This window comes from Aptenodytes patagonicus, chromosome Z (assembly GCF_965638725.1).
Source record: "Aptenodytes patagonicus chromosome Z, bAptPat1.pri.cur, whole genome shotgun sequence".
Classification (NCBI taxonomy): Eukaryota; Metazoa; Chordata; class Aves; order Sphenisciformes; family Spheniscidae; genus Aptenodytes; species Aptenodytes patagonicus.
Window position 1 is genome coordinate 13,001,492 of NC_134982.1, and position 16,223 is coordinate 13,017,714.

The 16,223-nt window shown below is 38.2% G+C and overlaps 1 protein-coding gene across 2 annotated transcripts in view; it reads right to left on the reverse strand.

The window, feature by feature from the left end:
- The window catches only part of MTMR12 (myotubularin related protein 12), a 35,900-nt gene that overhangs the window by 14,175 nt on the left and 5,502 nt on the right, over positions 1-16,223 (reverse strand). For both annotated transcript variants that reach the window (XM_076362335.1, XM_076362334.1), the window contains exons 2-9: positions 12,368-12,422; positions 11,005-11,144; positions 8,510-8,582; positions 7,137-7,267; positions 6,377-6,470; positions 3,692-3,815; positions 2,420-2,495; positions 535-641 (exon numbers count right to left, since the gene is read on the reverse strand). In XM_076362335.1, coding sequence (XP_076218450.1) covers positions 535-641; positions 2,420-2,495; positions 3,692-3,815; positions 6,377-6,470; positions 7,137-7,267; positions 8,510-8,582; positions 11,005-11,144; positions 12,368-12,422 — 800 coding nt within the window. The remainder of the gene's footprint in view (positions 1-534; positions 642-2,419; positions 2,496-3,691; positions 3,816-6,376; positions 6,471-7,136; positions 7,268-8,509; positions 8,583-11,004; positions 11,145-12,367; positions 12,423-16,223) is intronic.

Below are 16,223 nucleotides of genomic sequence, written 5' to 3' on the forward strand. Positions count from 1 at the left end.
ACTAACTCAGCTGAAGCAAAGTGCTCTCTGCCATCGCCTCTGAAAGTAGCAGTAGCGAACTCCTAGATTGCCTCAGTCATTTTAGGTCACTTTATCTAAAGTTATTTAAGAACACAAATCTAGTTCTGAGATAGAGTTCAGAGAGATTTAAAACTCGGCTTGCAAATTCAAGTTTAGAGATGGAGTGTAGACTTCACTTACTTGCAAACACAATTGAGCTAATGATACTTGCACTGTACTTAAGACCTACAGGCTTTGGTACTGCTTTACCTAATAACAAGCCACAGCTTGTACAGAGATTCATCTGATATATGTATGTATTTCCACAAATAAGCCTTCAGTGATGTTACAGTCCTGCACAATTGACCGATGCTGTTAGGCCAAGGGCTTAAACACATTCCACTGCAGAAAACTACTTTTAGACCTAGAACTTGTTTCCTGATGCGTGCAAGCTTAAAGATATAGCATATATGGAAAAAGAGAAGCAAGGTCCATACCAAGCAAAGTGTTGTGGACAGAATAGCTATTACTGACCCATCCAAGAAGGCTTTTTGCGTTTGTGAAGTGATGTCATCCTGTTCTTTGGGAAATGCAGACATTTTGAGAAGAGCAGCACCATTATGGCAAGACCAACACCAAATCTGCAGAAAGACATTTACCAGGTGATAAAAATTGGTAAGCTGTCCCCTACAAAGTATTTGCTTAAATGTCTGAGTGGTTACAAGAAATTTCTCTATACTGTGCTTTACTAAATTTTTGGTGTATTCAACAAACCCATCAGTAGAAGCAAACTTCGACATCTGCACCAAAACTACATGCCTCAGTACACTGTGTTATCACTTTCAAGTTAAGCCTTATATAGGCACAGGGAAATATAAAATGTCAGATTATATCAGAACTTTACTTTCTCAACTGTGCTCATAGGTGAAAAAAATTGATCAAAATGTCTATGGCCAAATTACATTGGAAGATACACCACAGCAAGATGGCTCTTCTAAGCAACTCATATATTAGCCCTCAGTTTCTCCACACAGATTAGTAGTGTTTTTCTTATAGTTCAGCCTTGAGATAACTCACAAAAGATACACTGTCATGCCTTTCCATGTGAGCTACACATAAAGGGTCATCTAGGCATATGAAATAAGATATTAAACAAGAACTCCACAACTACATCAGATTGCATAGTTAGAGGTATTCCTTGTAGCAAGTCAGTTCTCAAAGCTTCTTACTTCCCTTTACACGTAATTTCTTGACTCACACCTACTGCTTGAAGCTCTGAAGTTGATCTTTAAGCTTGCTTTGAAACTGGGGGTCAGAATCATTTTCATCAGGAATATTACACAAGTCAAATCAGGAAGTTAGAGTTCTGCTACCAATTTACAGTAGCCAAAAGGTGCACCTCAGAAGGATGCAGAAGCCTCACAATCATCAAGAGTGGAAAAATTGACTATACTGTCCTTTCACTGCCATCTTAAACGGATTTAATATCGTCAAGCTATTTTGACAGTAGTTCCCAAAAAGGATTTGGAAATAATTAGAAGAGTTATACAAGGCCTCTGAACAATGCAAGATGCAATTAAAAAAAAAATCACTTCTGTTTCTGTGTAACAGCCACGGTAATTTGTCTGGTTGACTATGTGAGAAAAAGTGAACTATTTTGAACTTCACTATCTGAAAGGACAAATTGGGCAGGACAGTACAGCCCTGTCTTCCCCATGGACTGATTAATTTAAGAGAATGAAGTGAATAGGGCTTTCCTTGGTAAACCTGATGGACATGCAGCAACTAAGACCCTGTGAGGTTACTTTGCTCCTTGTTTCTATCTACCTCTATACCTCTGGTATGAGGTAGGAAGCCAAAGCCAGCTTGCTACAGGGTACAAAACAGTATATTTAACTTCATTTTCTGTTGAAACTGGTAGAACTAGTTTTTCTGCTAGGTTACTCGGCTTTGTAAAAATGCTGCATCATCACAGCCATACTACTTACCAGTACCCAAGCTAGGCAACTGAGGGTATTCAACTATATCTGTACATTCATGGTCTTCACTTCAATATCCAAATAGCATTTCAAGCCGTACATCCTGCCCGAGCTAGATGCCAGTCAGTACTCAGTCTCATGAGAAACAGGCTGATGGATAGACATACTAGTAGTATATGAAGGCTATAGGACATTAGACATCTGATGTAAGTAAATGGGGGCTGTGAACCCCCATTTTGCTTTACACTGTTTAAGGGGAATACATAATACTTTGAGCACCTCTCCTTCCAACATCTATTTCCCCTTCTATAGATGACTAGGTGTAAGTGTGAGCCGTTAAAAAAAGTTCTAAAAATAATACGCAGTAACATCTGAAATGCTCACTGAAATTATGCCTTCTCAATAGGATTTCTTACCCTCAGTCATGCATATATACTTACAGGAATGCCTCTGCCTTCATACTTCAAGATACTCTCTTCAGAAACGCATATGGGAACAACAAAATACAAAGGCAGCCTAAGATAACAAATAAAAAATTTCTTGCACTTAAAAATTGAACAAAGAACAATCTCCAAGCTCCTTTTAGTGATGGTGAGAGTTCTAGCCTACATGCTAATTATATATTCACTCTTACAGCCACAATAATCCTTCCTACTAGTTATATTGTCCTCAACACACTCCCTTTATTTTCAGCTGGATAAGGTATTTTCTTCCAATTTTGAGCCATTCATTATTTTCACTGCAACATTCCCCTGCCTTTCCAAGGCTGCAATTAAGTCCTACATTTAATTGTAACATCTAAGACTGATTGTTAAGACTGCCTTGATTCTCTTACTCTTCGTTGTTTCAGAAGATACCCTTGTACTATTAGATAACTAGTTCTGTTTCCATGCCTTATAAGCAGTTTGCATCACAATTCAAGGATGTCATTTAATATACCATGAATTTCCAGTATCAGCCAACACTATTTACGTTCAAGGCCCACAGAAGCAACAAAGATAAGTACTTAACCTCAGCTTGGGTTTCTCAAGACAGAGTTCTAGAATTAATAGTTAAGACTTCTTTGAAAATTGGTGTTTGTTTCCAAGGTCTGTGAAACGTTTCAGGATTTGACTGTTAAACAACAGTAGTACAAAGCCTTGTATACATCCTAAAGGGTTCACTGATAGATACTACTCAGCTAAACTGGTAGAAGTACACATCTCTAACCTTCCACTAAAGGCAACGCGACTTAACTTCCACCAGCACATTTTGCAGATATACTTTAAACCAGTTACTCTTTCCCCACCCAGCCCCCCCAACCAAAACAACAAGAAAATCTCAAGTACATGTAAATAGAAATTTTACCAGAGTAAAGGTACAGGACTGAGAAAATGTCGTCCTAACCAGTAAGTATGACAAAAATGTAGGTACCAGACCTACATATTTTCTATTCCATTTTAAGGTGGTATTCTCCACCCCTAGAGCTATTCAAAGCTTGACTGACCAAGGTACTGAGTAGCCTGACCTAATGTTGAAGTTAACCCTGCTTGAGCAGGGGGTGTGTAAGATGACTTCCTGAGGTCCCAAATCAAAGTATCCCATAAATCAAAATGGAAACCAGATCTTAAAAAAATCCTAAAAAACTGTGTAATGCTCAAAGGTAGCACTGATTTTTGCAAATCTTAATGAGATGTATATCCAAAGGTCACTATTAACCAGGGCAAACTTACTTTTCAGAGACTCTGTAGCCTTCATTGGTAGTCACTGCTTTGTATTTCACATTCCCTTTGGTCCGCTCCAACTCATCACGCCAGTCCTCAAGAGTATCAAACATCACAGTTTGGTTTCTTCCATCTGTCAGACATCAATAATGTTAACTTTGCAGACTATCAGGAATTCTAACATGAAAGCATTCTTAAATCAAGTAGTTAGTTTTCATTAAGGTAAGCAAGCAAAACCTCTTGTGTACAGAAAGCCTCGAGTCAAAGATAAAACGCCTTTGTACACCACACTCCTTATGTCTGATCTTTAACAAATCTTCTGTCAAACACTGCTTTAACTAGTAACTTCAGGAATAGTTTCTCTTACAAAAACCAATCAGTTCTTACAGAACTTCCATACAGTTGAGGCTCTCCTTACATCCAGCCTAAAACCCAGGATGCTGTGCAGCAAATACCATTGTATACTAGTGCAGCTGACTGGCATCTAATAATATAGACTTAAATGTAGAATTAACAATTATAGCAAAAGCCTTTCTGCAATTCAGGTATTGCATTTCATTTAAAGTTCGTTCTTTCACCGTGGATAGGAGTTTTGCACTGAATAGAACATTTTAGGCAATTGATAAGAGCAGAAAATTGATTACAGCAATTCAGTCTTAATAATTTCAACTGAGAACTTTTCCTCTATTTCTATGTAGCCACCTCAGCAACAGTTAGGACAGCAGGTTGATTTAGCTTCAGATACTGTATAATAACCATATAATTTATGGAGCAAGGCCAAATGTTTTAGACACCCGTCACAATTAAGTATCCTGCAACATCAGCTAACACTGAAATACCGAACAGAGCTAGAATTTCCACAGAAGATACACTGGCAAGCTGGCAAGCTGAAACTCTCTGCTGTAAGAAGATAAGGTAGATGAAATATTTAGAGCTGGAAACAGAACATTATTAATGAACTCTAAGGGATAAGTTAAGATTTTAAGAGTATCAGAATATAAGAGGCATAAAACCCAGTTTCTAAAGTCTACTTGGTTTTGTCCTGTAACAAAGTCATAAAAAGGATGAGACCTAGGCATTTATTATTGAGGATAATTATTAAAATATGAAAGAATTCTGGCACAACACTTCAAAGTTGCTATAAAGACTAGGCTTCTCCCACATTTGCTTAGTCTCTACCTGGAAAAGCTTACAGTCTTTCTGATGTTTTTAGTTCAAACTGAACACCAGTTACAGATGAAGCCTGCAGAAACTACCTGAGCAAGCAATGTCCCCTTGCAGCAAAGGTGACCAACATATTCTTGGGCTGCATTAGGAAAACCATCGCCTACAGGCTGAATGAGGTGATTGTTGTTCTCAGCTCAGTGCTGTGTCCAGTGCTGGGCTCCCCAGTACAAGACAGGCACAGGCCTGCTGGACCAAGGCCGCTGAAGGCCCATTAAGATCATTAAAGGGCTTGAAGCACCCAATATGAGGAAAGACTGAGAGCTGGGATCATTCAGCCTGGAGAAAAGAAGGCTCAGCGGGAGCGCAGAGGGGCAAGAAATCTTTCCAGTGTGTATAAACACCTGATTGAGGGCAGAAGCAGGGGAGGGGAGTAAAGAAGATGGATCTAAACTCAGTGTATCCAGTGACATGACAAAAGGCAGTGCGCACAAGCTGAACTACAGCAAATCCCATTTAAACATTATAATGAACTTTTTCACTATGAGGACAGTCAAATCATGAAACAGGCTGTCCAGAAAGGTTGTGGAGTCTCAATCCTTGGAGATACTCAAAACTCAACTGGACATGACCCTGGTAAGACTGCTGTAGTTAACCCTACTCTAAACATGGGGAGATGGACAGGAACACAACTAAATCATCTCCAGAGGTTTCTTCTAACCTCAATGATTCTTTAATCCTATGACATATTTTAATAAGTGTCCGATTAGTACCTTGGATACATCAAAACTTCCCTCTGTGGAAGGAACAGGTGTTCCTGGTGCACTAAGAATCAGGTTCCTAACTCAAAACAGCACTATTACTTCAGTTGAAGTCTGAACTATGAAATGCTAAAAAGTGCACTGACAACTTTTTGTCTTGAATTTTGCAGCTTACTATATTATTCAGTCACATTTGATCAAGTGGGAAGATTATGTAATAAGTTAGCTACAAGAGGAAGTCAGATGTCCACTGGACTCTTGCTAGGCAAACTTACGCTTTTTTTGCAGTTGCCTGGGAGAAGCAGATTGCTTGCAAATAAGAGCAAAAAAGGAAATACTTTGTCAGATGCCACTGAAAATTTAATAATTTAAGAATTAAAAGCAGGAAGTTTGGTTCACTGCAATAGTACAGAAAAAACACATTGATATAATAAGCAAAATATTTTCTAGATGAGAGCACTCTAGTCAGAAGCACATGAAAAGCATTTGCACATATTGATCACAGTAAGTTTTCAATCCAGTGATGCTACTCTTCCTTGGACAATTTCTGTGCAATTACATTGAGGGACATGGAAACCAGCAGCAGACAATTCAGAGATTTTAGCAACAAGTCTAACAAAGCATAACAAGAGAAAAATGAATCTTCTGAGGCTACCTGACAGCAGGGCAGAGTCATAAGCCAACCACAAACTCAGCTACTAAGTGTCCCAGACTGCTTAAGGAACTAACAGTGTGCAACAAATAAAACTCAAAAATAGAAAAACATTACCTGTGTTGTTTGGGGCAGCTGATGCATAAGAGAACAGAAACAAGCGTTTAAGCAGCTTAGGAGTCTGGCTATGATGAACTATACCACTGACGATCTAGGAAAGTACCAAAAATTAACACCCAAACACAGACTAAGACTGTCAGTGTAAAAAACGTGATTTTTTTTTTTACCCGCCTCTCCCAGGTTTTAAACAAAACTGTTCAATGGGTTCTATCCCCAACAGCTGAAAACTGACTTTTAGAAAGCCTTCTCCATTGTCTGCAAGACACTATACCTACTTGGCTTAATGAAAAGTATTATATCTGTTCAACTTCCAGAATGACTCTTATTATTTAAATAAAGGTAGTGGACTCCTAGTTTGGAGTTCAGATTAACCTGTCAAAAGAACCCAAGTTATCAGGAAAATAACTGCTTTCATATGAAAAAGGCTGAAGTCTAAAATGTAATAAAATTGTACCACAAACAGAATAGCTTAACAAGTTTGCCTGATCTGAAGCTAATTTCATGTAGTACTCTCAAGCTCAAGTTTTCTTCAAAAAGCCAGTGCATCTGATCTTTTTAGCTGCTATACATAATGATACTTAATGAGTAAGGTTAGCTACAAATCAAAGTCTTACTCTCTCTCTCAATTGGGAATGACCAGAAAACACTTCAAGTTTAACAAATCTCTCAGGGTGAATTTCATCCTTCCCTCATCCCCATAACTAAACCCCCAACCCTAACCTTAAAAAAGAAAAACAAATTAAGTTACTATACTTACTCTTTTCACTTCCTCTTCTTTTGTGTATCTCAGGCAGAAATGAAATACTCTAAGGTCTTTACAGTAGATAATCAGCTTCTCTGGGTATTTTCTCAGTTGTCCAGTTAGAAGTTTCTTTTTCTCATCATAAACTGCAAAATTAAAAAGTCTAAGTAAATATAAGAAAGAACTTTGCCATCAGTTGATAAAGCTATCCCTGCTTGACTTTTCAAAATTCTCAGGAAACTAATTCAAGCCCAAGTTTTAGCAAGTCAAAATGAGGAGCCTACAACAGACTGACAAGCTCTTGTGCTAATACGCTCAACTTTTTTTTTAAACCCACTCAAACTACTTCCTGCAAGGTAGAAACCAAACTTGCAGCAAGCCAGCTGGTCAGTGATTACTTCTGTTCACATTCTAACTGCACAGTAAGTTCAAAGTTTTGAGATGCATAAAGAACATAATTTAGTAGTTTTGCCTGAGGGAAAGTCCCTGAACAACTGAGGTCATTCTAAGTACCTAAAAAAAAAAAATTTTTTTCACCACCAGAAATCCCCCAAGAGAGCCTTTTGTTCACCTCTGTTTGAGGACGTATCATTTCACAACTTCAAGTGAAAGGCCACTGTACATGAAACTAAGTAATGTTTCATAACCAGACTCCACTAGTCTCCCCCTAGTCCACTCCTTCACGAATCCACACCACCATTCATAAATACTCCGAATACTCTAACACTAGTCCAAAGTCAGGCTTCTCAATAAAGCCTTCCCCACTACTTACAAATTACCACCCCCATTCTCCTTTACCTTTTTTAGCAATACAGGCATACCTGTAAGCCCTGCTGCAAAACACTCATTGATTTACTTGTAAATTAAAACCTTGTTTTCCATCTCCTTTGATATTTTGAAGACATCATGAATCTCATAAAACAAAGTTCCCTTAGACAAAAAAAAGTATTGTTTGGGAATTTGGTACCTGTACTGCTCTGCAGTGCTATCGCTCAAATGAAGTGAATACCTCCATATTTATAGAAATAGTTGATACCCTAGAAGATCCTTGTGCACCAATCTTAATCAGAGACTTTTCACAGTACACTCTTCTTTGCTTTGAATCATGGCATTTTGAAGGAATTGTTTCGTCTGTCCCAGCAAGATAATTAATCAAAAGGTAGCTTTGACAAGCTTGAGAGATAAGACTGGATTCTGGTAGATGTCTTATCTGTCATTTCATCATTAAATATAACTGCAGCTGTTTTTTCCAGACTACCCAATCCTAATTCCCAAAGTGACAACTCTATCAGTTTTCTAAAAAAGATGTACATGTACAAAGAGGACCAGCACTATAAGACACTTAGAAGAGTGAGGCATGTTAAACAAAGAGGAGAAAGCTGACCTACCTCCATAGATTTGATCTACACATTGCAGGGTTATGTCATTTTCTCCTACGATCTTATTCTTAAATTGTGGCTCCTAGAACATGAAAAAATCTTAGAAATCTTACACTACTAAGCAGTAGCACCTTCTCACAAATAAAGGATGTATTCAGTACCTATTTTAATATCAGCATTACTTCTTATTCTTATAAGCTGTTTAAGGCAGAACACTTAAGAACACATTAAAATACAGACAGATGCAGGTTACACAAGCATAGTTTATAAACTGCAGATCCAGTTTTATTTCTCAGCCATGCTTGAAATGTGGATAGAGTTTTTACTTTTCAAATAGCTTCAAAGCATGCATTTCTATTGAGAGTCACTTTTCAAACTGGAATCATTGCAGTAAACAGGAAATACAGTAACTTGATGTAATCCAAGCCCTTCTATGACAAGTTTCCTTGCTATGGGAACCTGGCAGGAAATAGAAAGTCTCTTAAAAGAACAACTATCCCAAGAATATTCCAACAGAACAGCCAGATTTATCACTGGGTAAAATGAAGATACACACAACCCAATTCTCTTATCTACTGTTTTGCCAAACTTGAAGTGATTTGGGGCTCCCTTCACTTTTATCATTCCATGAGTTGAGTTAAAAATTACATTTGAGTGATGCCACAAGTAAACATCGTTATGTTAAATATTATTACCAGAAGGCTGATCTACACTACATCAGCAAATTACATTTTACATGAAGACAGCTGTGAACCTGTCTTCATTCTCAGTTATGTCCTCATTCAAGTTATTTCCAGGTCTGCACTACTCTGAATCAGGTGGCTAATACTGAACTTCGTTAAGAGAAATACAGTTGACTTGGCATGCTATAAACCCAAGATTTAAAGTTAGTGATGGAACAGAAATTAGCATGGTCACTACCAACTTCAGCATAAATCTCATGTGATCTGTGGAAAGGGCTCTGCAGCTTTGTCCCAATTAATTCCAGAAGGTCCAACAATCCGTATTTGGCTGCAGAAGCCTTAGTTTGAAACTCCCTGAAATGCTACCCCAAGGAACTTCCGACTATAATCAACATATGTCAATTGTATTCTTCTCATTCTTCTTTACTGTCAAGATCACTTGCACTCGAGAGCCATAAGCTAGGCTCTCTTTCACTTTTATCACCTAAATGAACCAGGCTGTTTCAGATGCTTAAGCACATCAAAAAAGGTGTGGCGTTACCATTCCCCTTTGACAGCTCAATTTGAACACCTAAAACAAAGGAAACAAGATTCAACTAATTTCTAAGATTTGGGGACTTTTTAGCTTTTTTAATAGAATCATAGCATCATTAAGGTTGGAAAAGACCGCTAAGATCATCGAGTCCAACCGTCAACCCAACACCACCACCCACTAAACCATGTCCCTAAGCGCCTCATCTACACGTCTTTTAAATTCTTCCAGGGATGGGGACTCAACCACTTCCCTGGGCAGCCTCTTCCAATGCTTGACAACCCTTTCAGTGAAAAAATTTTTCCTAATATCCAACCTAAACCTCCCCTGGTGCAACTTGAGGCCATTTCCTCTCGTCCTATCACTTGTTACTTGGGAGAAGAGACCGACACCCACCTCGCTACAACCTCCTTTCAGGGAGTTGTAGAGTGCAATGAGGTCTCCCCTCAGCCTCCTTTTCTCCAGGCTAAACAACCCCAGTTCCCTCAGCCACTCCTCATAAGACTTGTTCTCTAGACCCTTCACCAGCTTCGTTGCCCTTCTCTGGACACGCTCCAGCACCTCAACGTCCTTCTTGTAGCAAGGGGCCCAAAACTGAACACAGTATTCGAGGTGCGGCCTCACCAGTGCCGAGTACAGGGGCACGATCACTTCCCTACTCCTGCTGGCCACACTTGCAATGTTTGCAAGCTCAATAGTACCAGGTTTTCAAATCTTTGCAGTCAACACCTGACTTTGAATGGAATAATTCAGAGCTTTACTGAGCCACACAAACAATTATCTAGAGCATTTCCACTGAATACCAGCTTACTCAGTCTTGTGCAGCCCTGAAATGGTTCTGCAGATGTAGCCCAATGTCAAGTCAGACAGATGTTATACAACATTAAAAGTACGTCTGACATTCACACTTTTGCAATTGCTACTAGACAAGCAGTCAGAAATCAGGTTTAAACAAACTGTTGATTTAATTTTCAAAACAATTCATTCTTTTAATTTAAGCTTCACAAAATTACTAACTCACAAGATATAAAGAGTTATAAACTATGTGTAATGTAAGCGTCCACATACAGGCTTGCACAATTTTTACTTAAATAGTCATTAGAGCTTGAGGAAGGATCTGCATAGACCAAGCAAATGAAGACTGATTAAAATTAGTCTGCAGCCATTAAAACTTAAAAAGCTATATTTATGCTGTATCCTTATATAAGGGAGAGACATGACTATTTAGTCAGAGACACTATATGCCTTCAGAGCCTCTTTGGTCATAATTAGAAGACTGGTCTTCCTACATTATCATCTGAAGCAGAATCATCGTCAAGGAAAGCAATCTTGAAGTTTGTGCATACAAGTTTCCCATAGGTGCCACGATTTGACCCATCTTCTTGTATATACTTGTACACTGTGCTTGCCTCGCAAAGCAGCAGTTCACCTGTATAAAAGAAACACTGACTTGCAACATAACTGACATTTGTAATTGAATTATTTCAACTGTTATCTTAAACTCAGCATTAATTTCCTGACAACTTCTCATAACTATATGCCTGAAGATATTTCATAACTGTTATACAAAAAGACAAAGAGGCAGCTCCCAGAATCAGTACACTGAAAGCCTTCCAGGTTATTAACATTACTCAAAATGGACTGAACACTGTTCAACTGCTTACATTTAGGAGTTCCGTAACCAGAAGTACCTGTATCATGGCCTACTCTAAGCGGTAGGAGAACAACACGTGGAGTTGCAAAGAGCAACCATATGAGTGTGTACTAAAAAAAAAACCAAAGCCCACTGAAGAGTAGTTAATACAGACAATAAACAAGTTGAAAACTGTTCCAATTTTCCTTACTGCTAAACTCTAAGAATGTTGAAACATTTTAGTTGATTATTACAAGTTCATCATAGTTAATTTTTCATAGCTTTGACTGGAGATGTTGCTTATTTTACAGGTCCCAGCACTATTCTGAAGTTCTCAAACACAAGTTTGCATAAATAATGGTCAATCAAGTTCTAATCTTAAAATTAGCAGGAACTGAACTTCAAGTTTAAGAAAGTAAAACCAGATTTTAATAGGTATAATCAGCAAGACTCTTAGTCTTTCCTATAAAATACAGAAAACCCAACAGAACAATACTAGTTTATTCTAAGCTTTTACTTGTATTTTATCTTAGTAACATCATCTTTCCTGATCTTGGAAAAGATTTTTTAAAAAGAAAGAATTGTAAAATAAATAAAAAAATCTTAACAGTGAATGAGGCATCAAAAGGCTTAACTAACTCATAGTAGAAGCAAAGCAACTAGAAAGTAAGTTTCCACTAGTTCTTGGTCTTCAGTTTCCAAACAAACAAAAAAACACCCAACTTTATCTTTTAAGAAAAAGGGCAAACTGAAGTATAGAAAGTTCTCCACATGCAGCTTTCCTGAAGATATTGTACTCTATAAAAATTGAAATTTTTATAGAGTTTTTCAACAACCCATGCAGATACAGACATCTGAAACATTTCAACCTGTATGGGTTGTTACACCAAACTCTGTTTTACTACTTGGGACACTGATGTCACATGGGTGTTTGCTGCAGACATGGGAATATTTAAATACTGTTTACATGATTTTTTAAAAAATTATTTAATTCTAATAATACAATATACAATAGTTACCTGGTAATAAGCGAGGATTTACTTCCTTTTCTATGGGTTCCTTTATGTGTATTTCCTAAAGAGAGAAAGAGTAATTATTACATTGCAAAGATCGTACCTTCAACACATGCTGTAAATAATAGCACCCTCCCTCTTAAATTCCTCACATTCAAGCAAATAGGCAAATTAAAATTAAGGCAAAAACTTCCTAAATTAAGGAGAATAAGTTTCCAATGTGCTGCTTCCACTAAAGGTCAGTAGCCTACTAGCTAAATGATTCAGTGGTTTGACACTCACAGTGTCAGTTACATGCAGTTGTGAACACAAAAAAGGAAATGCGTTATAAGTAACAGTCAGAAATAAAGCATTACCAATACTTTTAAAGTTCTCTCAGCACATGTAAATGGATAAGCATAAACTTAGTATTACAACACCACCTCCCAGAGTTCATTCATAAGCTTTTCCATGTATGACATAATATTTGTTTCTAATGTACCCTTCACAGTTTTTCAAGTTTCATCCTTCACTATCTAATTTTCTTACATGTATTATTGCAATCAAAGTACGAAAGTTACTTAAACAGTGCTACCAAGATTATAGGGAAAGGGATTTCAGAATCTCAAAGCCAAGAGGTAAAACCAGTCACAGGATATCCTTTAGTTTGGACCCAAACTGCACAAAACAAAGCTATTAAACTCTCAGTATCACCTATTCTAGCCTTGAGGCACTGACAGTTGGGTTAAAATCTCCAGCTGAAAGACTATTAAACTAGAGGACATGCTACACCCTTCCTGCTCAGCCAGTTCAGAACTTCCTCCTCCGAGTCCGAATCACTTCACATGCACTGGAGTCTTTCTGGAAAGCTATTAGTTAACTGGACCCCCCCGGGGCTACAGCAGTAAGCAAGCAAGCAAATTTTAGTTTGTCACCAGCATTCAGAGTCAGATATTGCAAATCAAGGCAAGCAATCAAAAGGAGACATAAGCAATAACAGTTTTGCTGGATTAAATACAGAGAAACAAAAGCCCCTGAGAACATAAAAATAATCCCCCTTTGCCATTCATATAAACACTTGCTCTCAACACTCAGAAGACCCCAAACAAAGCCTGAAGTCTGCATAGCAAAACTAAAACCACCAGGAAACCATGTCATGAGAACAGTAGAGCTGTTCAAGACAGGTTGAAAAGAGGCAAAGGTTATAAAATGAAAGTGGTGGTAGTGTGAAGAAAGAAATCTTTAACTACAGCTGGCAGCTAATGCAGAAAACAAAACACAATTTGCTGCCTTTGACTTCTAAGTCTGGATGTTGTACAAGTAAATGTTAATCAAGGTTCGCGCTTGTCAGCTACATAAGTTACTATGCAAACACGGCTCAAGCTGAACACTGCTGCATTCAGAGAAGAAATGCATACACGTTTTCCCAATGTTGTCTCTTCACCACTGCTAGCTCTAAGCTAAACTTTGGGTTTACTAGCGCCTTCATAGCTATGCCTTCTACTGTCGCTATTTGTGTGCAACTAAATGCAACATTGTTTGCTCACAAACTATATGCCAACAATCACTGCTATGGAACAATAAAGCAGTATACTAACTAGGTGTTTTCCCAGTAACTTTTACTTTGGGAGATATCATAAGGCATGTAATAACTACTCTTTATGTACACACACTGCTTGAATGTTCATACTTACTGCTATGAGTACCAGTTTATGCTAGTGTTGGCAGACAAGACCTGGGCGAAAAAAAAATATTTGACCCCAAAGAAGTTCTTTGAGCTTACACCCATTTGTTAAAATGCAGTGAAGCTTTTATAACAGGTATCATAGAGGCAAATAATTTTGAACAAGTGGTTTGGGTTTTGGTTACAAGTTAAATTGTTTATCTTCTGAAAGGAATTAGAATTTTAATTAAATAGCATCACAGCAGAGTAGAGACCTCAGTCAAACACTGAGATCGGCTTGTAAAATCCAGTTTCACTCTTCGTTGACAAAAACCTACAGACATTGAAGTGCTTACTATAGGCAGAATTCCTATAACATACAACAGCTTCCAAGAGCTGAGCCTCCAGAAAAGTTCTATTTGAAAGTCAACATTTATATTCTGGTAATAAAATCACAAATATTTTAAAAGACAGTTTTCATACATAGGCACTAGAGATAGCTAGAATCCAAGCCATGAACATTGCTGATGAATCGATGCTGCTGCGCTCATTTTCCAAGGGAGTATATTAGAATATATTAAATTCTACTAATGTCACATGTTGTATTTGCTCTTTTAAGAGAGAAGGCAAAGATCTTTATGAAGAAAAGTTGTTAACTCACCATGAGTCAGTGCAAGTTGTGTAGGAACCCATAAATTTACCTATTATCTCCACTCTGTTTCAACTTTATTTTTCTAATGGATTTCAGTTTTGGGGCAACAGAGTCTTAGGACTAACTTAAAAGCCTGCCGACACTAAACTGCATGCTCCTCAACACCCCTTTAATCAGTCATACTGATACATACATACTCCCCTACCCACTGCTTTTATCCCTGGGTTTGTCTGACTACATGGTGACATAATTTGGTTCATAAGATCAGCTGGAAAGTCTGTACTTGTGCTACATTTGCTTTTGTTGCTACTGCCTATTGTTACCAGAACTGGCTTATCAACAGGTCAGATGAGCACAGAAACAAAAGAAAGGGAAACAGCAGAAGCAAGTCTCTCTCCCTTTCCACAAGCTACTAAATCCACTTAGACCTCAGGAAACTTCAACAAATGGTCAGAGGGTGAAGTTAAGCATGCAAGCACTTTCCATCTATGACCACTGAAAGCCACACACACACCTCTAGATAGGTACTTCTTCATCTGTAGCTTCCCCATTCTGAATGTCCCAAGCAGCATCTTGGCACTTCTTACTCAAGATACAACACAGGAAACCCTGCTACCAGCAATAGCTAAAAGCAGATACCCATAGGACACCATGCAAATGAGGAAAATTAACTTTTGATTGCCTCAGAAATGATAGAAACAAAGACCTCAACTTCTCTAAAGGTTTTAGAAACTTCTTACTCAGAGATGCTTCCCACCTATGCTCTTACTTTCTGCTACATTCCTTTTTCCAGGTTATCAGAGTAAACAGTGGTAGGCAGTACAGCAACACCCCAAAATTATCAATTATAACAGTACAGAGTAGCAAACCATACCAAAACTGCAGGCTGACATGTCACACCATACTAAATCATAATGCATCATCCTTCTTGTTAGTTCAAACCGACTTCAGCTGATAGCACTATGAAACCATGAAGTGCCAGGGAAAGGAGACACCATGCTCCTTGCAGATTCTCTGCTTCAAAAGGGGGGACACAACACAACAGAGAAACTCTCTTTCTTAAGGAAAGGCTCACCTCTCTTCCTTCTCTTCTTGTTTTTTACCCGAGTATAGGGAACAACTGCACAGTTTGCAATACCCAGGGACTACATTCAGCTCTCCCCTAAAAAATATATTTGAAGGGGCTAAAATATATTCCCCAAGTCTGTCTGGGGACACGTCTTCCCCACGTGCTGAAACCTAAAAGAGCCACTACGTGTGAGGCAACATCGAGTTTAAGGCAGGAAGGTCAAGTAGCAGTTATGCTACATTTATAGGGTCCTAGCAGTTAGGGCAGGAGAGGGATCCCAAATGATTCCTGCCCTTTGTCCTAGAGCCTCACCACAACTGAGAGCAACTCCTCGCCTCCCACTCCACAGGGAGGTAAACAACTGTGGACAGAAAATGAGTAAAAAGTGAAAAACATTCCCTGCATGCTAGAATCTAGATTACTCTGATCTTATCACAGAATTTGGATTTTTTTTTAAATCAGTATTGCAAAATATGTATATAGGCCTACCGGTATTGGA